This window comes from Salmo salar, chromosome 05 (assembly GCF_965601325.2).
Source record: "Salmo salar chromosome 05, fSalSal1, whole genome shotgun sequence".
Lineage (NCBI taxonomy): Eukaryota > Metazoa > Chordata > Actinopteri > Salmoniformes > Salmonidae > Salmo > Salmo salar.
This window is the reverse complement of record NC_138295.1, coordinates 36,934,847-36,959,319: the sequence shown is the minus strand read 5'-3', so window position 1 is coordinate 36,959,319 and position 24,473 is coordinate 36,934,847. Positions and strand designations below refer to the sequence as shown.

Here is a 24,473-nt window from a genome sequence, read left to right as displayed (position 1 = left end):
TAAACCTACCCGAAGAAGAAGAAGATCAGTTTATGTAGTCCTGCTGAGAGTGCATTGGACTACATACTGTGGAATCGGTGAGGGTGACCAGAAGAGTTGTTGTGATAATTGTTGGTGTTTCTGAGGGCGGGAGGGAGGGAGAAGAAGGAGACGGCGTTCCGCTTTAAAGGAAAGGGTCGCCATTGAAAGGAGTGATTACTGGGGTAGCAGTAAATGTAAAAGTTGACCAACTGAAGGGTAAGATTCTCTGTGTTTGTGATGCTCGTCGCTTGGTGCGACACAAACAGGGTGGCGTGAGTGGTGAAACAGTAGACTCATTGTCTGTTCTTTTGAGTTTTGATGTTGAGTCTTTTCCCGACAAAGTGATGTCAGGATATATAAGTTATCCCGTAGGAGCTTTTGTGCCGAATACATTACGTTGTTACAGGTGTCAAGCTTATGGGCATGTGGCAACAGTGTGTAGGAGGAAGGTTCTTAGGTGTGAGAAGTGTGCAGAAGGGCATGAGACAAAGGAATGTGTAGCATTGGGGAAAGTAGTGGTATGTGTTAATTGTAGGGGTGCCCATGGGGCTGGGGATCAGAAATGTCCTGTGGGAGAGAGGCAGTTTGAAGTTTCCAGGGTTAGAGTAGTGCAGAAGTTGGCATATGCTGAGGCAGGGAAGAAAGTACAGGAAGATGGGTCAAGGGGGTGGGATCCTGAGAGGAGTGGTGTGAGTAGTAGATCTGTACCAGTACAGAGGGATAGGCCAACAAGTGATATATGTTTCAGTAAGATTGGATTTTTAGCATTTATAGCAATGGTTATCAACTGTATTGCAGAAATGGAGGTTGTGGTGGCAGCTGCATAGAGGTATGTGGGTGTGACTTGACGTCAGAAGAGTTACATGGTGTGTTAAGTGGTGGTGTCCCATCCTTTCAGCTTGTTGGCCTGAGGTAGGATTAAATATACTTAAATAGTGGAGTAGGGTGGTGTTATTTTTTATAATTATTATTTTATTTGTTTTGTGAGTGTAGTGTTAGATGGTAGTCTTTTTATTTATTTTTTAAGCAAAGTGTAAGTGAGTTGTACTCCAGTCTAGTAGGTGGCGGTAATGCAACATAGATTAGATGCCAACCGCCATTAAACCTCATCGAAGAAGCGTTGGACCACTATTCCCACTAAACTGCGCAAGTCATTTTCGGAAGTAGTTAGTGCGCCTGCGTACAACAAACGGTCCCGCGCAAGATTTGAGTTTTGTTTGAATGACTTCGTGCCTGGGGAAAAGATAATTCGTGGATTTTTAACTATGTAGCTAGCAATGGCAAAAGCTTCCAACCTGACGAGGACAGATTTGGACTCTTCATTTGAAAGCCAGTTGTCAGTTTCAAGCCGAAATTCTAACAGAAGTTTGCGAGTGGCAGAGAAGGAAAGAAGAAAGAACCAGACCGGGGATCCATTTGTACTTGCGCTGAAGTACTTCTCCGAAGGTAGCAAGAGAGCTAACGTTTGCTAGCCTGCTTGTATAATATTGCGTGCAGAAGGCAAGCGTAGTTAACGTTAATGTTGTAGCTACCTTTTAACCAAAGTGAACTAGTTATTTGACCGTATGGCAGCCCAGCTTCTTGCTTTTACTTACATTGGACACAACATAGGAACAACCATTACAGAGACTGCAGATGTTGTGTTCCAAAGTTAACTTTTACTGTAACTTATTTTGCTGACGTTAGTTAGCTAATGCATAACCAATGTGGGTGGGGTATGGTTAGACTGAACAAGGAAAGGAAGGTATGTAGTATGCACAATTTGCAAGTCATAATTTAGTTACGAAGTACAACAATTGCATATAACTTAATTTATTATTCAACAGATATTTATTTAACGCTAAGGTTAATCACACATAAACAATAAGAGGATAGCTAGCTAACGTTACATGTAACTTACAAAATAAATACAATCATGTGATTGGAAATGTTACAGCTGGATGTTAGCTACTAACATTGTTTGTTATTAATGAAGTACATTGGAATTCAATAGCTAACTAGCTAGCTACAGTAACTAAAGCGCATCCAGTCGCAGAATGTCTATGACTTAACGAGTTGTTTGTTTCCTAGTGGAAGCAGGTACCCCATGCTTTGGGAACGATGTGCTGGAGAGGAACCTGGTGCTGGTGGAGAGAGTGGGGCTCAGTCGAGGACTCCCTCCTGAGGCCATCTCTGTTATGTTGGACTACGCTATGAGCTTACGTATGGGTACGAACAACCAACAGCCACTGCAAAGACAGACTGACATGAAATATAGATTTTCACTATGCTGAATTAATTTGACCATACATAACATTTCAGCGCTTTCTCTTCCCCGAACAGGAGGTGTGACGTGTGTTCGGGTCCTGAAGTTTCTAATCCCCGCAACCGTGGTGCCACAGGAGGCTGTTGTTCGAGCCGTGTCGTGGTTATGTGTCGGCAAGATAGCAATCAGCACACAGGTAAAGAGCTCCTCTCTCTCAAAGGTCTATAAGTCACACTCGCAGATGTAAAGGTTGACACTGAAGACTGAACTTAACATTACAGTACTAGTTTCATCAGAATTGCTCTTTGTACTCTCCCTATACGTGCTTGAAACTGGTGTTATGGGGGTGTGTTCCAGGTTCTTTTCCTTCGGTGGGTGCTGACTGTTTTCGACATGATCGACTCCAAGGACCATCTTCGAGCCATCTATGGCTTCATCTTCAGCTTTGTGACTGAGGAGAATTTGGTATGTGCAGGAGTCGTATTCCCCCCCCCCCCCCCGCTCTGATAATATCAATGAATGTCTTGAGTTTTTACATTGGCATTAGATTGCATTGCTATTTAAATAATGATTGAGGTGTTTTGTTTCAGTCTCCTTACATCTGCCATTTGCTCTACCTTTTGACAAGGAGGGAAAGTGGTAAGTGACTTCTTGTTACTCAATGAACCATTACCATAAGGTTCAAATTGTTCCTGCAGCACATCGCTCTTTGTTTTTTCTTTTCTTTCTGTCATAGTTCGGCCATTCAGAGTCAGAAAACTGTTGGACCTCCAAACAAAAATGGTAAAACAAATAATGTTTTTAATGTTGTTTTTTAAGGTGTTGCCAACTTAATACAACTGGGAGACATCTAACAATTGTATTACCGTTATGAAATAGTTTGTGATAAATGGCAGGAGGAGAAAATACTTGCATATTGTTTGTAGCTCTCTACATAATTCCCATAAATAGTTAATCCTTGGTACCATTTATCTGTAGTTGCACTCTGTAAATGATTGCTGCATCCATCAACCTGAGAGCGGAGTCCCCGCTGTGAGCATGTTGCACTGAGAGTTTCATTAATTTCCTCCCATCTTCTGTCTCCCCAGGGCAGGCAGCCGTTCCTGTTGCACTTGCTGTCATTGTACAAAGTGTTTTCCCCCGAGTTGGTGACACTTGCTCTTCCATCACGAATGAGGGTTAGTACACAGATCACACCTAGTGACCTCTTTCCATTGCACAAACCGCACTTTGTTGTTCACCAAACATCAGGTTTGGGGTCGATTTCATCCATATCCGATCTGGAAGTGAACTGAAATTCCAATCCAATTCTCTTCATTGAAACCCTGACAAACATACGTAATGTCAACGTGTATCTTTTCGGCTGTCGTTCAGAGTGGGTTTAAGAACCACAATTCCACGTGGAAGGTGGCGCTCAGTGCTGTCCAGAAGAGGAACAACGGCCAGGTGTCCTCTGACATCAGCCTGACCCTCGGACTCAAAGACAAGACCAACTCCAGAAAGAGGGTAAGGCCATGAGCTATGGCACACCATTGACAAGGAGACAGATTACCTTAAACACAGTCTTTATAAAGGGTCTTATTGCTAATGTATAGCACAACAACAAAAAATACTTTAAATTTTTTAATCATTAGGGGTCAGGACATTTTGCCCTCCATAGACCATGAGACTCATTGAGTCAACGGCCCTCCTTGCTTTTTGGATCTATCTGGAAATATACACTTTATGTGGCACTGTCATAACCTAATGAACTGTTTACAATATACTGACATTCCTATCAGAAATTTCATCACCTGGAGTTGCCATCGTTGAGCTCGTCTATCCAAAGTAACTCCTCCTCCAGCAGAAGCAGGAAGGTCTTCTCCCTGGAGCAGCTCCGCTCCTTTCCACAGCTGCTGGACAACCTCCACTGCATAGAGGTAACTCTCTTTCTATCTCTATCTCTCTCTGTCTCGCTTTCTCACTGTATTTCTGTCTTTCTATCTCGTTCGGTCTCCCTGTCTCTCGCTCTTTGATCTCTTTCCATCTTTTTATCACTCACTCACTCACTCACTCACTCACTCACTCACTCACTCACTCACTCACTCACTCACTCACTCACTCACTCACTCACATAATCCTGATTATTCACACAATGGTGTGGCCTTGAGGTACCTTGTTTTGAGACAGATGGAGACAGATTTCCAATCGTGATTATGTACTCATAAAACATTGTAATATACAATGGTATCGCCCCTATTTGGCCAACCCCCCCAAAAAATACTTTGTTGTGGGTAGCGTAAGCTAGCACTAGTTGGCTGTACCTGCGCCTAAACTCCAGTATTTTTCATCCTATTGCCTGTTTTCCCCTTTTCAAATAGTGAGCCAACATGTTTTCTCATGCTCTCTCTTGTCTCTTTGTATAGTGAGCCATGTGTTTGGAACATCAAATCGCAGTATTGAATTGCAATACATATAGAATCGGGAAAATCGCAGTACATGCAAATCGGCACATAAGTATCGTGATAATATTGTATCGTGAGGTTCCTGGCAATTCCCAGGCCTTGCTATAGTGCGAAATTGCATGCTACAACTGGACAAAATATAATGTTGTTGAAACCTTGGGCAGAGGCTGAGTGCTATATATATATATATATATATATATATATATATATATATATATATATATATATATAATTTATTTGTATTCCTTTCTGGTGGAGCTTGAAAACAGGTTTGTGTGTGTCTGCGTGGCTTGCACATGACAGAGCAAAGTGACAGTCAACTGATGAGGAACGGGGCTGTCTTACCGTAGTGAGTTAGGTTATAAATCATGGGCTGGGTAGAAACAAAGTGTACCGTCTTCAGAACTGGATAATAATTGCTTTATTTGCCTCATCCTCCTCTCTTAATATTGTATGTTTGGGCTCTCATAAAGCTGTGATGGAGAATAGCCTAACCTGTAGACTCCGACTCGTTCTTGTTCTTTATGAAAGGGGCAACTTTACGATGCCTTAGGTTATTTGATAAAACTTTAACTTGTCTTGAAGCTTTTACGATAGGCCTAGTAGGAAATTGGCCATTTGGTTTTCAACCTCGCATGGAGTGATTTTTACGCCCTGCACGGATCATTTATTTCTTAATAAGCTTGAACTTGATTAAACGCATCACTTTAAAAAAAAAAGGCTTTTGATGTGGTTTGTACTCTCTCGTTATTAGTCCCCTGGCTACCATAGGCTTTTAGGCTATTCAAACAACTTTTTGAGATGGAACTCCGTTAGATAGTTTTGTTTCATCAGGAGAAAGCCATGCAGGCATAAAATGATGAAAGCGTAGCCTACCAGTAGCCCAAAGTCATATTCATACCGAATTAAAGAGTTAGTCACAAGATAGTTAAGGAGTGTCCGTTTATATACAGTGCCTTCAGAAAGTATTCACACCCCTTGACTTTTTCCATATTTTGGTCTTACAGCCTGAATTTGTAACCGATCTACACACACTACGCGATAATATCAAAGTGGAATTCTGTTTGTAGATATTTTTACAAATGTATTAAAAATTAAACGCTGTAATGTCTTGAATCAATAACTATTCAACCCCTTTGTTATGACAAGCCTAAATAACTTCAGGAGTCAACATTTGCTTAACAAGGGACTAACTCTGTGCAAGCACAGATTCAATGACAAAGACCAGGGATGTTTTCCAATGCCTTGCAAAGAAGGGCACCTATTGGTAGATGGGTAAAACAAACAAAAAAGCAGATATTGAATATCCTTTTGAGCATTGTGAAGTTATTAATCAGATGGTGTATCAATATCCCCAGTCACTACAAAGATTCAGGTGTCCTTCCTAACTCCGTTGACAGAGAGAAAGGAAACCGCTCAAGGATTTCACCGTGAGGCCAATGGTGATACATTTTTTTTTTTTTAAACAGTTAGTTTTATGGCTGTGATAGGAGAAAATGGAGGATGGATCAACAACATTGTAGTTACTCCACAATACTAACCTAAATGACAGAGTGAAAAGAAGGAAGCCTGTACAGGATAAAAAATATTCCAAAACATGCATCCTGTTTGCAACAAGGCTCAAAAGTAATACTGAAAAAAATGTGGCAAAGCAAATCACTTTTTGTTCTGAATGCGAAGTGTTGTGTTTGGGGCAAACACAACACATCACTGAGTATCACTCTTCATATTTTCAAGCGTGGTGGTGGCTGCATCATGTTATGGGTATGCTTGTCATTGGCAAGGGAGTTTTTTAGGATAAAAAGAAAAGGAATAGAGCTAAGCACCGGCAAAGACCTAAAGGAAAACCTGGTTGTCTTTTTTCCCAAGAGACACTGGGAGACACATTCACCTTTCAGCAGGTCAATAACCTAAAACGCAAGGCCAATTCTATACTTGAGTTACTTACAAGATGACATTGAATGTTCCTTAGTGGCCTACTTATAGTTTTGACTTAAATCATCTTGAAAATCAATGGCAAGACTTGAAAATGGCTGTCTAGCAATGATCAACAACTAACTTGACAGAGTGGAGAGTTTTGAAAAGATTAATGGGCAAATGTTGCACAATCCAGGTTTGCAAAGCTCTTAGAGACTAATATGTATTGCATCGGGGTTGAATGCTTTTCAATTTCGACATTAGAGTATTTTGTGTAGATTGTTGTCAAAACATGACAATTAAATACATTTTAATACTATTTTGTAACAACAAAATGTGGAAAAAGTCAAGGGGTATGAATACTTTCTGAACGCACTGTATATAAACTTTTTTTTTTAATAGGTTTAGGCTATAAGGCCCACACATCCGACAGAGAGAGAGCGAGAAAGAATATTCTGACTGGACATTTTGCTCTGCTTTGGTGGAATTCTCTGCTCTGTCTAGCCTACATTTCTCTCTTGTGCTCTATATATAACATATACAGAGCTCCAGTCAAGTTCAAATATGCTAAACCATCATCTGTCACATCACAATGTCGTCACCATTGGCGATGGCTGTCAATCATTGTTGATAGATGATGCTATAGTAATATCGCCCCACCCTACTGCTTTTCCAAGCCATAAAAATCAATTATTGAAGGTGTCCAGTGCTGCCCGTTTCACTTGTAATGTCTTTTTAGGGCCTCATGGGGGAGCTATGTCACCAGCACAGTTTTGGTTGTATTAGAACAGAACAAGGGCTCAACCTTGTCTCCCACTCATTATGACGGCTAGCATTGTCAGTGCAATTTGTTTGTTATTATCCAGAGCCATAAAACAGATTCATGAGCTCTCTCCATGTCGTTTTGTTTTTTAAAATTTGTCATTGCTCTGTTTACATACTTTATCAGGGTTTGTTTGTCCCGGCGAGTTATTAATTAACTGGCCAACAAAGATGTATCACATAGAGCCACATTGAAAAAGTTCTAAAGTGTTGACAATTACAAAATGGCCGCTCGCAAATACTGTTTGCTTGTCAGATACATTGACCTGATCGAAACAGATACACTGTTGTGAAAAAGTATTTTGCCCTTTTCTAATTTTCTTTGCGTTTGCATATTTTTTTCAATACTGAATTATCAGATCTTCAACCAAAACCATGAGTGAACAAATAACACAACAGTTACATATTTCATAAACAAAGTTATGCAACACCCAATGTCCCTCTGTGGGGAAAAGTCATTGCCCCCTTACACGCAATAACTGGTTGTACCACCTTAAGCTGCAATGACTCCAAGCAAACACTTCCAAAAGGCTCCTCAACAGCTTCTACCCCCAAGCCATTAGACTGCTGAACAATTCATAAAAACCACCACCGTACAATTTACATTGACCCCCCTTCGTTATTCTTATTGTGTTACTTTTTATTTTAGCCGACTTGTTAAATATTTTCTTCTTCTTGAACTGCACTGTTGGTTAAGGGCTTGTAAGTAAGCATTTCACGGTAAAGTCTACACTTGTTGTATTTGGCGCATGTGGAAAATAAAGTTTGATTTGATTATAAGCCTTCAACGACCATAAGACCCACTAATTTAATTATTTTATCAAAATAGTTTAACCTGATTTTTTGTTGTTGTTGTTGCAATAATCACTGATCAGGCTTTCAAGTCGGTCTGAAAATGCCCTTTTTGTTTGAAATTGAACCACAACCATGCATAATGCACATTCACTAATAATGACTAACTTCTTGTGGTAGGCATGGTAGACAATTAACACAGGTATAGAAAATTAACACAGTTCCCATAAACAATCTCTCAAGCACAAACCCACGTGCTAGTGAGTAGCCAGCTATTTCAGCCAACTTGGATCTATTTGCTAGTTAACAAGGTAGAACAGTTGAAATGTTATAAACACACCCTTCTGTCCGTCATCAACTGTTTGAACAGCATGCTAGCCTGTCCACTTTGTTCAGATGTTTAAATCAAGTGGCATACATGATTTCTCAGAACATGTCTCCAATTCCTTATCTAATTGTGTTTTGTGCTTATTGCGATTTATAAAACACCGACTAGACAGCTTGTATAACAGTCTTTGGCTAAAATGCTGTTTGCGCTACGTGGTACCGCAATGCTGTGCGACACAAACTGAGTATTACATTTCCAGAATCAATGTTCCTTGATACTCCTGTTTTAGTAGTGCCTGCTTTGTGCACAATTTGAGGAGTTAAAACATAAAAAGGGTATCGTTAGAAAGGTTAACACAATGGAAAGGTCAAATGCTTTTTTTAAAATGTGGGTCCGTGGACTACGGAGAGGAATAAAATGGTGCAGTTTGACGCCATGTGGCGTCAAGTGATGCTGGAGAGGGTGGGTGTGTGCTAGTGGGTCTGGGCAGGTGTGATGTAGTTGTCGTTTGTAAATATGTCTTGTATTATTTATAAAATAAAAAAGGTAACTTTTCCTTTTCCGGTACCGCTTGCCGTGCGGTAGCAGAGAGAACAGTCTATGACTAGGATGGCTGGAGGCCTTCCTCTGACACCGCCTGGTATAGAGGTCCTGGATGGCAGGAAACTTGGCCCCAGTGATGTACTGGGCCCTACACACTACCCTGTGTAGTGCCTTGTGGTCGGAGGCCGAGCAGTTGTCATACCAGGCAGTGATGCAACCCGCCAGGATGGTGCAGCTGTAGAACCTTTTAAGGATCTGAGGACCCATGCCAAGTCTTTTCAGTCTCCTGAGGGGGGAAATAGGTTTTGTCGTGCCCTCTTCACGACTGTCTTGGTGTGCTTGGACCATGATAGTTTGTTGGTGATGTGGACGCCAAGGAACTTAAAGCTCTCAACCTGCTCCACTACAGCCCCGTCAATGAGAATGGTGGCGTGCTCGGTCCTCTTTTTCCTGTAGGCCATAATCATCTCCTTTGTCTTGATCACGTATGGGGGAGAGGTTGTCCTGGCACCACACGGCCAAGTCTCTGACCTCCCTATAGGCTGTATTGTCTGTGATCAGGCCTACCACTGTTGTCATCGTTTAAACTTAATGCCTGGCCGTACAGTCATGAGTGAACATGTAGTACAGGAGGGGACTGAGCACGCACCCCTGATTGGCCCTCTTGTTGAGGATCAGCGTGGCGGATGTGTTGTTACCTACCCTTACCCCCTTGGGGCGGCCCATCAGGAAGTCCAGGATCCAGTTGCAGAGGGAGGTGTTTAGTCCCAGGGTCCTTAGCTTAGTGATGGGCTTTGAGGGCACTATGGTGTTGAATTCTGAGCTGTAGTCAATGAATAGCGTTCTCACATAGGTGTTCCTTTTGTCCAGGTGGGAAAGGGCAGTGTGGAGTGCAATAGAGATTGCATCATTTGGATCTGTTGGTGCGGTATGCAAATTGGAGTGGGTCTAGGGTTTCTGGCATAATGGTGTTGATGTGAGCCATGACCAGCCTTTCAAAGCACTTCATGGCTACATACGTGAGTGCTACGGGTTGGTAGTCATTTAGGCAGGTTACCTTAGTCCCTGTGCCTAAGAACAAACACTATGGTGGTCTGCTTGAAACATGTTGGTATTAGACTCGGACAGGGGGAGGTTGACAATGTCAGTGAAGACACTTGCCAGTTGGTCAGCGCATGCTCGGAGTACATGTCCTGGTAATCCGTCTGGCAAGGCAGCCTTGTGAATGTTGACCTGTTTAAAGGTCTTACTCACATCGGCTGCGGAGAGCGTGATCATACAGTCGTCCGGAACAGCTGATGCTCTCATGCATGTTTCAGTGTTACTTGCCTCAGCGAGCATAGAAGTGATTTAGCTCATCTGGTAGGCTTGTGTCACTGGGCAGCTCTCGGCTGTGCTTCCCTTTGTAGTTTGTAATAGTTTTCAAGCCCTGCCACATCCGACTAGCGTCGGTGCCGGTGTAGTATGATTTGATCTTAGTCCTGTATTGACGCTTTGCCTGTTTGATGGTTCGTCGCAGGGCATAGCGGGATTAAAATATCACCCTTTCTAAAACAAGTCATACAAAGCTGGTTGCAATTCCAGTTTCATCCTCCAGAAAAGACAGAACAAATGTTACAGCAAATAATATGGTTAAATTCAAATATACAAATTGATTTAAATAAAAAATATTTATGGAATAATTATTTTTTTAAATGTATCTTTGTTAATGATATTATGAATAGGAAAGGTGGGGTTATGTCACATGTGCAGTTAAACATATATATATATAAATAAATAAATAAATACATGTTTGCTCTCTCCAAAATTACAACGAACTGATTGCAGCATTCCTGGAAAAATGGAGGAGGGAAGGTGGATAAGGTAGGAAACTTGTCTGCCCTTTTACTAAGACCAAAACGGGCAAAAAAACTAAAAGGCATAAATACAAAAATGTATCAGTGTTACTTGAGGACCAAAATGTCGACCAAGGCACCATACAGGTTGGAAAATAGTTGGGAAGAGATTCCGTGGCATGTGGTTTATAAACTGATACACAAAACAACGCTTGATTCAAAATGTTGTTTTTCAATTTAAATGATTTATACAAAATTCTTTCCACAAACAGAATGTTATGTATATGGGGCATCCAAACATCTCATCAGATTTAGCCACAAAGAGACAGCATCATTAGATTACTTATTTTGGTATTACCCTTTGTTTCTGGTCACTGGTTCAGGAATGGCTGAAAAATCACATTTATCTCTAACCCTACAAATAGCACGATTTGGAGATTTGGACAACCATAGTCAATCAATCAGCAATATAATAATATTGTACTTTTAGTAAAAATATTTATCTCTAACTTAAAATCTGTAGATACTATGCAATTAGACATGTTTAGAATTTTTGTGAAACATTACAGCACATTTGAAAAATATATGGAACCTGGAAATCGTAAGAGCACAGTTTACGGAAAGAGGTGGGATGGACTGAGAGTAGCTGAGGTTTAAAAGCTTGTGTTCTATAATAGTTATGACTGAAAAAACTATCTACAGTTGAAGTCTGAAGTTTACATACACTTAGGTTGGAGTCATTAAAACTCGTTTTTCAACCACTCCGCAAATTTCTTGTTAACAAACTATAGTATTGAAAATTGTGGACCTCCACAAGTCTGGTTCAACCTTGGGAGCAATTTCCAAACGCCTGAAGGTACCACGTTCATCTGTACAAACAATAGTACGCAAGTATAAACACCATAGGACCACGCAGCCGTTATACCGCTCAGGAAGGAGACGCGTTCTGTCTCCTAGAGATGAATGTACTTTGGTGCGAAAAGTACAAATCAATCCCAGAACAACTGCAAAGGACTCTGTGTTGTTCAAATATTTTTTATTGAACACATACACAAGAATGGTGTATAGGTATAAAAGACAAAGCAAAGGACTCTGTGAAGATGCAGGAGGAAATGGGTACATAAGTATCTATATCCACAGTAAAACAAGTCCTATATCGACATAACCTGAAAGGCCGCTCAGCAAGGAAGAAGCCACTGCTCCAAAACCGCCATAAAAAAGCCAGACTACGGTTTGCAACTGCACATGGGGACAAAGATCATACTTTTTGGAGAAATGTCCTCTGGTCTGATGAAACAAAAATAGAACTGTTTGGCCATAATGACCATTGTTATGTTTGGAGGATAAAGGAGGAGGCTTGCAAGCCAAAGAACACCATCCCAACCGTGAAGGACGGGGCTGGCAGCATCATGTTGTGGGGGTGCTTTGCTGCAGGAGGGTCTGGTGCACTTCACAAAATAGATGGCATTATGAGGATGGAAAATTATGTGGATATATTGAAGCAACATCTCAAGACATCAGTCAGGAAGTTAAAGCTCTGTCGCAAATGGGTCTTCCAAATGGACAATGACACCAAGCATACTTCCAAAGTTGTGGCAAAATGGCTTAAGGACAACAAAGTCAAGGTATTGGTGTGGCCATCACAAAGCCCTGACCTCAATCCCATAGTAAAAGTGTGGGTAGAACTGAAAAGGCGTGTGCGAGGAAGGAGGCCTTCAAACCTGACTCAGTTAAACCAGCTCTGTCAGGAGGAATGGTCCAAAATTCACCCAGCTTATTTTGGGAAGCTTGTGGAAGGCTACCTGAAACGTTTGACCCAAGTTAAACAATTTAAAGGCAATGCTACCAAATACTAATTGAGTGTATGTGAATTTCTCACCCACTGGGAATGTGATGAAAGAAATAAAAGCTGAAATAAATCATTATCTGTATTATTCTGACATTTCACATTCTTAAAATAAAGTGGTGATCCTAACTGACCTAACATGGAATTTTTACTAGGTTTAAATGTCAGGAATTGTGGAAAACTGAGTGAGTTTAAATGTATTTGGCTAAGGTGCATGTAAACATCTGACTTCAACTGTATATTGAACAACCACAGACCAAGTGTAATCACTCCAGCCCAGGACTTCCACATCCGGCTTCTTCATCTGCGGGATCGTCTGAGACCATCTACCCGGACAGCTGATGAAATTGAGGAGTATTTCAATCTGTAATAAAGCCCTTTTGTGGGAAAAACTCGTTATGATTGGCTGGACCTGGCTCCAAAGTGGATGGGACTGTGCCCACCAAAGTCTGCACCCCTGTCCAGTCATGTGAGGCCTAATTAGGGCCTAATTCATTTATTTCAATTGACTGACTTCCTTGTATGAACTGTAACTCGGTAAAATCGTTAAATTGTTGCATTTATATTTTTGTTCAGTATAGATGTACTTTATATCAAATTACTTTATTCTTGCTATGTAACTACTGTAAAACAAAATTAAGTGCCATGTGTATAAAATGTACATGTAACAACATCAAAAAAGCTGTAAAACAGTTTATTTTTGTCCTCCGAAGGGGGGGGATGGGCTCCCCAAAATTAAATAAATACAAATAAAAATAGTGAGTTGAAACTGCTTGTCAGAGAGGAAGAAGTGATCTTGAGAAGGTGCTTGGAAGGTACACACAGCCTACAGTCATTGAAAACAGCGCAGAAGGAGTGAAGGAACCAAAAATAACATGAAAACATGTGGACAATAACACTTTCAAAAAAATATCTTGCGATACATGCAATTGTAATATCGCGCAAAAACATATATTTCAATTAATTGGTTTCATTTGATATATTGCCCAGCCCCACTTTAAATTACTGGTTTGATGGTTGTAGCCATCAGTTGTCCCATTTAACAATCACCCATATAAGCAAACTTATTTCATTTCAAACTTCACATTTCTCTAGTATAGGCTACTTATCGTAATGAATGATATCAGCAAAATGCCAGAAAGGAGTGGTTAGTATGGTCGGTGTCGATCATTTGCTGTTTACCGTCCCAGCTCTACCTCAAGGAGCCAACGTGTGCCACAAGCCGTTGTGACAGCACTTGCTACTTTTTATGGCATCACGGCTACTAACGCTGGGCAGGACGTTGGACAAGACAGATCAGCTAGTACTGTCGGACCATGCAGTGCAAACAAATCAGCGGCGGCAGCGTTGAGGGATCACTGATTCCTTATGATTCCTTACGTCATTAAAAGCAGTCGTTTCTCACACGAACGATGCCGTTGCTCCTTAGTTATGGGAAGACTCAGCCATGTCTGTTGACAATCTGTCTATTTTTTTTCTTTATGTAATTATTATGCTTAAGTTCCCATATTACCAGGCAGCTGTTCACACAATAGACAGACAGACCACTCCGTGTGGAGAAATGTCTGAATGCTGCCTGCAACAGACATATCCATGATGGCCGTAGTATGAGGATTAGCAGATGCGACAGATTTAGTCCAGTTAGTGACAGAAAGATTGCTCACTCAATGAAAACAAGGACACTGGCAACAGAAATCCTCTTATTCAATAACATGAAGACGCTTCAATAATATAATGCTAATCTCCTGACATGAAGCTGTTCAGAACATGATGGAACTTTGGAGTTTGATGGTCTCTGTGTTTGTGGTTAAGTGGTGGGGTTCATGAATATACGTGTGTGTGTTTTTAAGGGTGGTGGGGTTTGATGGGGTGCATACTGTGTGTGTGTGTGTGTGTGTGTGTGTGTGTGTGTGTGTGTGTGTATTGACTGGTTTAATAATAATCTCCCCCTCTTCCACAGCTCCCATCCCAGATGGGTTCTCTGCTGGGCTCCAGTCTGGCCCTCTGTTACCTGGACTACGTACAGGATGACTCTGCCTTCCTCCGACTCAACTTCTGGCTGGGCCACGCCCTCCATGAGGGTAAAACCATGAACTAACCATTCACCAACCACTGCGTCTTTCCTCCATTGTCAATATTACATCGTGAAAGAGGGAAGTATAAAGAAAAAAGCCCAAAACACTCAAATCTCCGTACCCTCCAAATGGACCCTCATCAATTCCCAGTAGGAATTTCAAAGCAATAGTCTGAACAGCTTTTATGAAAAGAAAGAGTTTTGATATCAATGTTGTAGAACTAACAAATCTGTCTCATCATCACTTATTTTTTCTGGGGGGGGGTGTTTCAGAGTTTCTGTTCTGCAGCGGGGACGCGGGCTCTGGGAGTTCGTCCGAGGCACTCCACTTCCTCAACAGGTTGCTCTCCACACAGCACTTCCTCCAGGTGAGCCTCAGCCCCCTCATCGCCGCCATCCAGGCCCCTCTCGCCTCCCGTTCCCCTCCCTGCCCATCCCCTCTTTTCCAGATCTGTATCTGTAAGAGTGGGTTAAACTCTCTCCGCTCTGCTCTCACTTCTCCCCTTCTGTTCATTAATAAATTATGCCACAGTCAAACGCTAATTTGAGATGCATATGTTTTGTCTCCCCCCTCAGGAGGGCTTCTCCAGCACAGAGGGCTTCCTCTACAAGTTCCTGAACGTTTGGGATGGTTCACTCCTCCGCCCCCAGATCCTAGGCTTGCTGAGTGACATCCCTGTGGTCCCCAGTTCCTGTGAGTAGGCCCTGTTTGCTTGGCTGCCTCATGCTCCTTTCCTCCAGTCTCTCTCTCCCCTAATTAAACAGCTGAACTGTAACGGGGGGGCACGTGACTACATTTCCCAGGCTCCCTGGCATATGCTGCCAGCTTGCAATGTGCTGGGGATTGCATGGTTAGGAATGTTGAATTCATTGCTCTCCCCATCTCTCCCAGGTATCAGCCAACTTCTGTTTGAGCCCCTCATGCAGCTATTCTTCACCTCCACGCTCTTCTTCAAGGTAATAGTAAACAGAATCCCTTGAAATAGATCCTGCTTCGAATCAAACTTAAGAAGCTTGCATCATACCACCATATCCATGTACAGTCCAGCTATCAGCAGTCTTTAATCCCAGGTCGTATTCATTTCGTACCAAACAGAAGAAAACGTACTGAAACAGGGAGCAACTACGTTTGACAAAGTTTTGCTACGGTGTGCCTTAATGAACACGACTCCGTTGTAGTTCTAACTATCCCTCTTGTTTTTTTCCACTTTGAATATGTTTAAACTCCGTCACCCCTCTGTTGTCTGTCCTCTCTAGTGCAGTGTGATTGACTGTCTGAACAACATGCTGTTGAAGTGGCTGACCTGGCACTCTGTGTATTCCCTGGAGGATGGCCTGGACATCAGTCTAAACAGCCACACACCCATGTGAGTCTCACTTTCCCTGTCCCACTTACTCAGACACGACCCTGTCCCACTCACTCACTCAGATCCACCCCTGTTCCACTCATTCGCGCAGACATGTCCCTGTCCCACTCACTGTCACTCACTCACTGTCACTCACCCACTGTCATTCACCCACTGTCACTCACTCACTCACTCACTCACTCACTCACTCACTCACTCACTCACTCACTCACTCACTCACTCACTCACTCACTCACTCACTCACTCAGTCACTCACTCACTCACTCACTCACACTTCCAGCACCTCAGCCCCGTAACTTCTTTGAGTTAAAGACATACAGTGCATTCGAAAAATATTCAGATCCCTTCCCTTGTTCCACATTTTGTTATGTTATAGCCTTATTCTCAAAATAATTAAATACAAAATGTTCATCATCAATCTACACACAATATCCCATAATGACAAAGCGAAAACAAGTTTTTAGAAATGTTTGCAAATGTATTAAAAAAACAAAAAACAGAAATATCTTATTTACATAAGTATTCAGACCCTTTGCTATGAGACTCGGAATTGAGCTCAGGTGCATCCTGTTTCAACTGATCATCTTTGAGATGTTTCTACAACTGGATTTGAGTCCACCTGTGGTAAATTCAGTTGATTGGACATGATTTGGAAAGGCACACACCTGTCTATACAAGGTCCCACAGTTGACCAGTGTATGTCAGAGCAAAAACCAAGCCATGAGGTCAAAGGAATTGTCCGTAGAGCTCCGAGACATGATTTTGGTGAGGCACAGATCTGGAGAAGGGTACCAAAAAGTTTCCGCAGCATTGAAGGTCCGCAAGAACACAGTGGCCTCCATCATTCTTAAATGGAAGAAGTTTGGAACCACCAAGACTCTTCCTAGAGCTGGCCGCCCAGCCAAACTGAGCAATTTGGCAAGAAGGGCTTTGGTCAGGGAGGTGAACAAGAACCCGATGGTCACTCTGACAGAGCTGCAGAGTTCCTCTGTGGAGACAGGAGAACCTTCGAGAAGGACAACCAAGATTTTCTGGTCTGATGAAGCCAAGATTGAACTCTTTGGCCTGAATGCCTAGTATCACGTCCGTGCTTCTACATCTGCATTGCTTGCTGTTTGGGGTTTTAGGCTGGGTTTCTGTACAGCACTTTGTGACATCGGCTGATGTAAAAAGGGCTTTATAAATACATTTGATTCATTCATTCATTCATTGGAAGAAATCTGGCACCATCCCTACGGTGAAGCATGGTTGTGGCAGGATCATGCTTTGGGGATGTTCTTCAGCGGCAGGGACTGGAAGACTCGTCAGGATCGAGGGAAAGATGAACGGAGCAATGTACAGAGAGATCCTTGATGAAAACCTGCTTCAGGACCTCAGACTGGGGCGAAGGTTCACCTTCCAACAGGACAACAACCCTAAGCACACAGCCAAGACAACGCAGGAGTGGCTTCGGGGAGAAGTCTCTGAATGTCCTTGAGTGGCGCAGCCTGAGCACGGAGTTGAACCCGATCGAACATCTCTGGAGAGACCTGAAAATAGCTGTGCAGCGACACTCCCCATCCAACCTGACAGAGCTTGAGATGATCTGCAGAGAAGAATGGGAGAAACTTCCCAAATACAGGTGTGCCAAGCTTGTAGTGTCAGACCCAAGAAGACTCGAGGCTGTAATCACTGCCAAAGGTGCTTCAACAAAGTACTGAGTAAAGGGTCTGAATACTTATTAAATGTGATATTTCCGTTTTTTCTTTTTAATCCATTTGCAAAAATGTATAAAAACCTTTTTGTCATTACGCGGTATTGTGTGTACGTTGATGAGGGAAAACAATGTATGTAATCCATTTTAGAATAAGGCTGTAATGTAACAATGTGGAAAAAGTCAAAGGGTCTGAATACTTTCGGAATGCACTGTATTTCATTGTCTTCCTCTCCAGATTTCTAACTCTTCACAAACGCCCAATCCGAACCCATCGAGGTTAAAGAGGTCTCCGATACATTTTTATTCCCTTCCCATTTTCAACTTCATCTCTGGAGGGAAACTCAATGAAACGCGATGCTTAAATCAATGGCTGTGGTGTGTGGTTGGCCGCCTCCTCTCAACCTCCTCGGTATATCCTCAGCACTGTCCTTTGGAATGCAGCATCGGAATGAACTGCAGTGTGTGTGCATCTCATAACGGCCGGCAACATTGCTTCACACTCAGCACTGATTTGGTTATTGTCTTTTATTGCATTAACCAAGATGGACGGGTCTTCTGAAGGAGAAATTCATATGATCCAAGGGCAAAGACCCCTTTTTGACCCTCTCAGTAGTGATGAAGGAAAAAGGAAACCGCACACTGCTCTTGATAGTATCAATGATATTTAATAAGCTTTACGTGTCTCAGTAGTCCCGTCTCAGTAGTCCCATGCATCATTGCGATTCATGCGCTTCCCTCGTATTATGGCCAGTGTTTTGTGTTGTGTAAAGGTTTACAGTATGTGAATACCCTGCCTCCCCAGGAACATGACTCTGTCTGGCTTCATGGACTCTGTCATGGAGCTGGTGCGTTTCGTGGGCCGCCTGGCCACCGTGGGGCTGCAGCTAGAGGGCTGCCACTCACTGCTCCTTAACTTCATCCTGGACTTCTACGAGACGGTAATCAATCCAGATTAAGCCAATACATTTCATTTAATACATAAAGAAAATACAAATACAGTGCACTCTTCTAGTGATCACAAAGGAAAATGTTTGATCTTTATAAGCAGTTGATCATTGTAATCACATTCATTATAAGCAGAATGCACTATGTCAGTTTTTATATATTCATGCTCCATTTAGAAAAAGAGACTACGATATTGGTTCTGTGGTGTTGACGTGTGTGTCCCTGTGCCTCGGTGCGTGCCGTGTAGGTGTGTGACATGTTCCTGAAGTACGGGCTCCCCCTCGTGGTCATGCCCCCTGCAGGAGTGTTCTACCCGGCCCTGTTCGCCACCGACCCCGTCAGCGTGGACCGCCTCAGCTACATCATGTACAGGTGGGGAGGAGTGGTGACGTCAACCCCGTTACGATCATGTCAACACCAGGTCTGACGGCGTTGACACCGGGACTCGACACCGTCACGTTAGCGTGTCATCTTTCACTCACAAACCATCACTGCCATGTCGTGTGCAAAGCATCGACATGGATGTCGAACTTTCTCCTATATATATATATATATATTTGAAGTGAATGGTAAGCAGTCTTGATGCAGCACGCCAGGACATTGCATTTATGATTCATGATAATGAAGGGTCCAGGATGCAGAATTGCACTAAGATCCATTTTCCTGGAGAAAGTGTTTTAAGGCCAATGAAGAATGCAAACGGCATGCATTACTGAAGCACGAATATCTTGTCGCACAAATTGCTTGTATCCTCTGTACACTGAGTATAACAGTTCAACCAAGTGTTACACATAAAACATACCTCTATAGCGTGACGAAAGAGCACTGCTTTTATTAAAACAGGCCAAAGATCTAGTCTGATATACATTTACTGCGACTATGTTTGTTTTATTTATCGTAAAATATTCTGCTCGCAATAAATGGCCTTTAGGATAGATGTTGTTTACATAACATGGAAAGCAATGTGGTTGTTTTTCTACCCTTAAACAGACGACTAAGGTCATTGCTGTTTTTTCAGGTACAAGAAGAACCTGACCTCTGCTAAGTGTCAACAACAGGAGACCAAGGTAATGAAAGTTCTCCCTTTAAGATACGTTTTTTGCTTTGTATATTTAAGTGTTTTTGCATAATCAAGCCATTCAAGGCTCCTCAAGTGGCCACTTATACCCGTCCACATGATGAACAAAACTATTAGAATTAAGTGCTGATTAAAAAAAAGACAATTTAGGTGGTTACTTGTTCAAACAAAAAACACACAAATTACATTTTTCATTTTGTATGCCAATTCTAGTGTATGAAGGAAATTTTATTTTGATGTAGGTGCTGCCAATTACACTGAACAAAAATATACAGTATGTAAATGTGATATTTCAGTTTTTTATTTTGAATACATTTGCAAAAATGTCTAAACCTGTTTTTGCTTTGTCATTATGGGGCATAAAAAGCTTATTTCTCTCAAATTTTGCGCGCAAATTTGTTTACATCCCTGTTAGTGAGCATTTCTCCTTTGCCAAGATAATCCATCCACCTGACAGGTGTGGCATATCAAGAAGCGGATTAACAGCATTATCATTGCACAGGTGCACCTTGTGCTGGGGACAAAAGACCACTCTAAAATGTGCAGTTTTGTCACGCAGCACAATGCCACAGGTGTCTTAAGCTTTGGGGAACGTGATATTGGCATGCTGATTGCAGGAATGTCCACCAGAGCTATTGCCAGATAATTGAATGTTAATGTCTCTACCATAAGCCGCCTCCAACGTCATTATAGAGAGTTTGGCAGTACGTCCGATCGTCTTCCCAACCGCAGTCCACGTGTAACCACGCCAGCCCAGGACTTCCACATCCGGCATCTTCACCTGCGGGATCATCTGAGACCAGCCACCCGGACAGTTGATTAAACTGTGGGTTTGCACAAACTGTCAGAAACCGTCTCTGGGAAGCTCATCTGCATGCTTGTCGTCCTCACCAGGGTCTTGACCTGACTGTAGTTTGGCGTCGTAACCGCCTTAAGTGGGCAAATGCTCACCTTCGATGGCCACTGACACAATGAAGTGTGCTCTTCACGGATGAATCCCGGTTTCAACTGTATTGGGCAGATGGCAGACAGCGTGTATGGTGGTGTGTGGGCAGGCGGTTTTGGCTGATGGCAACGTTGTGAACAAAGTGCCTCATGGTGGTGGTAGGGTTATGGTATGGGCATGCATTAGCTACGGCAATGAACGCAATTGTATTTTATGTATGGCAATTTGAATGCACTGCGATATCGTGACGAGATCCTGAGGTCTATTGTTGTGGCAAGCGGTACCGGAGTGCCAAGTCTAGGACACAAAGGCTTCTCAACAGTTTTTACCCCCAAGCCATAAGACTCCTGAACAGGTAATCAAATGGCTACCCGGACTATTTGCATTGTGTGCCCCCCCCCCCCCCCCCAACCCCTCTTTTACGCTGCTGCTACTCTCTGTTCATCATATATGCATAGTCACTTTAACCATATCTACATGTACATACTACCTCAATCAGCCTGACTAACCGGTGTCTGTATGTAGCCTCGCTACTGTATATAGCCTCACTACTGTATATAGCCTGTCTTTTTACTGTTGTTTTATTTCTTTACCTACCTATTGTTCACCTAATACCTTTCTTGCACTATTGGTTAGAGCCTGTAAGTAAGCATTTCACTGTAAGGTCTACACCTGTTGTATTCAGCGCACGTGACAAATAAACTTTGATTAGATTTATTCATCCTCCGCCATCACTGCATGTTTCAGAATGATCATGCACGGCCCCATGTCGCAAGGATCTGTACACAATTCCTAGAAGCTGAAAACGTCCCAGTTCTTCCGTGGCCTGCATACTCACCAGACATGTCACCCATTGAGCATGTTTTGGAATGCTCTGGATCGATGTGTACAACGGCGTGTTCCAGTTCCCGTCAATTTCCAGCATCTTTTAATAGCCTTTGAAGAGGAGTGGGACAACATTCCACAGGCCACAATCAACAGCCTGATCAACTCTATACGAAGGAGATGTCGCGCTGCGTGAGGCAAATGGTGGTCACACCAGATAGTGACTGGTTTTCTGATCCACGCTCCTACCTTTTTTATGTATCTGTGACCAACAGATGCATATCTGTATTCCCAGTCATGTAAAATCCATAGATTATGGCCTAATTAATTAATTTATATTAACTGATTTCCTTATATGAACTGTAACTCAGTAACATCTGGGTCCGGTAAACGGCATGCAGATTGGTCATTGCGTGCAAACATTGGAGATAATGGACCCCGAGATTTAACCAGGCAAAACCCGACCCTGTGAAATTCCACGAGATGGGCTATTCATTTAGCATGTGCCACAAGCTGATTGAGTGTTTAAACTATATCTCCATTGCTCCCTTTTTCCTCTCTTCTTTCTTGTCATCCCCCGATTACAGCAGGCATTTCACATCAGCAGGCAGACGTGCCAGGAGTTTAACCACTACCTGCTCTTCATGGTGAGCTGCCTGTGGAACTCCAAGATGTTCCTGCCAGGAATGGCCATCGAGGTGGACCAGGAGCTCTTGGCTCTCAGCAAAGTGCCTGCGCCCTGGACCAGCTTTGACCTCATCCACCACCCTGCCTTCCTGGGCTGTGCCCTTGACTTTCACCACAAGGTGAGTTTAGATTTAATTCGTATTGCGATTTACATATTGAAATTTGCCAGGCATTTTATAATGTTCACATCTGTGAAATTAATATATATATTGTATATAATTTCCACATTTTTTTAAATTTATTTTATTTAACCTTTATTTAACTAGGCAAGTCAGTTAAGAACAAATTCTTATTTACAATGATGGCCTAGGAACAGTGGGTGCCTCTGCCTCGTTCAGGGGCAGAACGACAGATTTTTACCTTGTCAGCTCGGGGATTTGATCTAGCAACCTTTCGGTCATTGGCCCAACGCTCTGACCACTAGGCTACCTGTGCTCAGTTTATATATGAAGTCTAATTTCCAAACTTCAAGAGAGCAGCCATCCTCTCCAGTTGAGTTAATCAAGTTTAAGGTCGGACAAGGGGATGAATGTGGTATTAATGTATATTTCATAGAAGATCAGAGTCACGGTTTATTATTCATGGGCGTTGCATGAGACTTGAGTTTTCATCATGTTAAATAATCCAAGTACCTTTTGGTCCGAAACCGCTGCAACACCCAGTACACTGTTCTACTGAAGGGGGTAACTGTTGAATATGAATAATTCTCTCTTTATCAGTGTTGGCCAGAGAGGAAGGACATAGACTTCAATTCCATAAAGGTACCACAGTCTTATTACTTCTTCCGTTTTTTTTTTTTTTTAAATGTACGTGCACTGATGTGCGTTTGAAGTGTGCCATTCATTTTTCATGATCATTTCTATTGATCAGCGAGCCACAGGCTCAGGTATGGGAGTCCTGGATGGCCTGTATGTAGTTGATTGTCTGTAAAGCTGTCTGTCTTTCTGTCTGTAGGCGGCGAAGCAGTGGAACTGGTACATGGAGTTCCTCTTCTCTCAGGGCTTTCAGGGCCTCCAACAGTTTGTCCAAAGTAGCATAAACCGGAGCTCTGCGGCTGGAATCAGTGGCCAAAGAGGCAGCCAGCCCACAAGCAGGTAAACGACATGCCTAACGGGAGGATGAAACAGAAAACACAAAAGACTCTGACACTTCTCCGTGTTGTAAAATACTTGTACATATTTTATCTCTTGCCATATTCTCCAAGGAAGGATTCACAAGAGACTTGAGTGTCTTTTTCTCTGTAAATAGCCACTATTTTTAATCCTGACTGCATTTTATTTAGTTTTGTTCCTATTTTACTTATGCTTGGTGTTGTCTGATCTCTTGTATAGCTTACCTATCTATAATTTCTGTGGAACTTGCACATTAATAAGAATGCATTTTATCTTATTTTTATTTTTTGGGACAAAAGCATCCTCCTGATCTGTTACTAAATTGAAAATGTGAATATCCTTTCTATTAAAAACCATTTGTAGAATTCATTATGGGTGAAATCATCAGTGTCTATTGCAGTTATTGGCTCCACCATCTGGAAAACAACATTTTCCCTTAATTGAGGGACCCATCTGGATAGTTAATACGCTCTCCAGCTACAGTACCTTGGAACCTGCTGGGTGCAGGGAAACCAGACACACCCTCCATTCTCACTGTGCCACCACAGACTTTCCCTCTGAGCACCACCATTACTGACAATGGGGTTAACAGGTCTGCTGTGTTCACACTGCATGTATTATAGCTGTATTCGTGTCAATTTATTGAGTCAATTATTTCAGCCCATTGCTTATTGTCTTTTTCAACATAGTAGTAGACCAATGTCAATGTAATGGTCGATTTCACATACATAGCTGACTGTCCACCAATCCATCATAATTGGACCATTGCTGTGTCAGGCTTTCATTTTCTGCTGTTTTAACTAAGGACCTACATTTCAAAGGTGAAAGTTTGCATTAGCTCCTGTAATCTGTTTTTAATTGTGTGCTTTTAATATTAGAATTCCCTTCAACAAATACAGTTATTCTCATGCAGTGATGGCAACTCACAGGGGATGAACATTTGAAAATGA

The 24,473-nt window shown here is 42.3% G+C and overlaps 1 protein-coding gene across 2 annotated transcripts; it reads left to right on the top strand.

The window, feature by feature from the left end:
* Positions 1-1,200: 1,200 nt before the first annotated feature.
* On the top strand, positions 1,201-23,892 carry cenpi (centromere protein I). Of its 2 annotated transcripts, none has more exons than XM_014199751.3 (20): positions 1,201-1,467; positions 2,092-2,229; positions 2,344-2,462; positions 2,624-2,731; positions 2,857-2,905; positions 3,003-3,049; positions 3,355-3,444; positions 3,641-3,772; positions 4,048-4,185; positions 14,754-14,874; positions 15,141-15,235; positions 15,444-15,561; positions 15,760-15,824; positions 16,125-16,234; positions 18,733-18,868; positions 19,123-19,247; positions 19,894-19,942; positions 22,315-22,530; positions 23,131-23,172; positions 23,366-23,892. In XM_014199751.3, the coding sequence occupies exons 1-20, from the start codon at positions 1,299-1,301 to the stop codon at positions 23,507-23,509; spliced, it is 2,211 nt and encodes a 736-aa protein (XP_014055226.3). In that variant the 5' UTR covers positions 1,201-1,298; the 3' UTR covers positions 23,510-23,892. The 2 variants fall into 2 exon arrangements, with proteins under 2 accessions (XP_014055226.3, XP_014055225.3); XM_014199750.3 differs by having other exon boundaries at positions 22,312-22,530.
* The last annotated feature ends 581 nt before the right edge of the window (positions 23,893-24,473 follow it).

Bases quoted from the DNA above. Each gene is read 5' to 3' on its own strand.
- cenpi (XM_014199750.3), top strand. From the start codon at position 1,299: ATGGCAAAAGCTTCCAACCTGACGAGGACAGATTTGGACTCTTCATTT. The intron at 2,732-2,856 runs GTATGTGCAGGA...GTTTTGTTTCAG, and splicing joins TTGTGACTGAGGAGAATTTG to TCTCCTTACATCTGCCATTT. The intron at 22,531-23,130 runs GTGAGTTTAGAT...TCTCTTTATCAG, and splicing joins CCCTTGACTTTCACCACAAG to TGTTGGCCAGAGAGGAAGGA.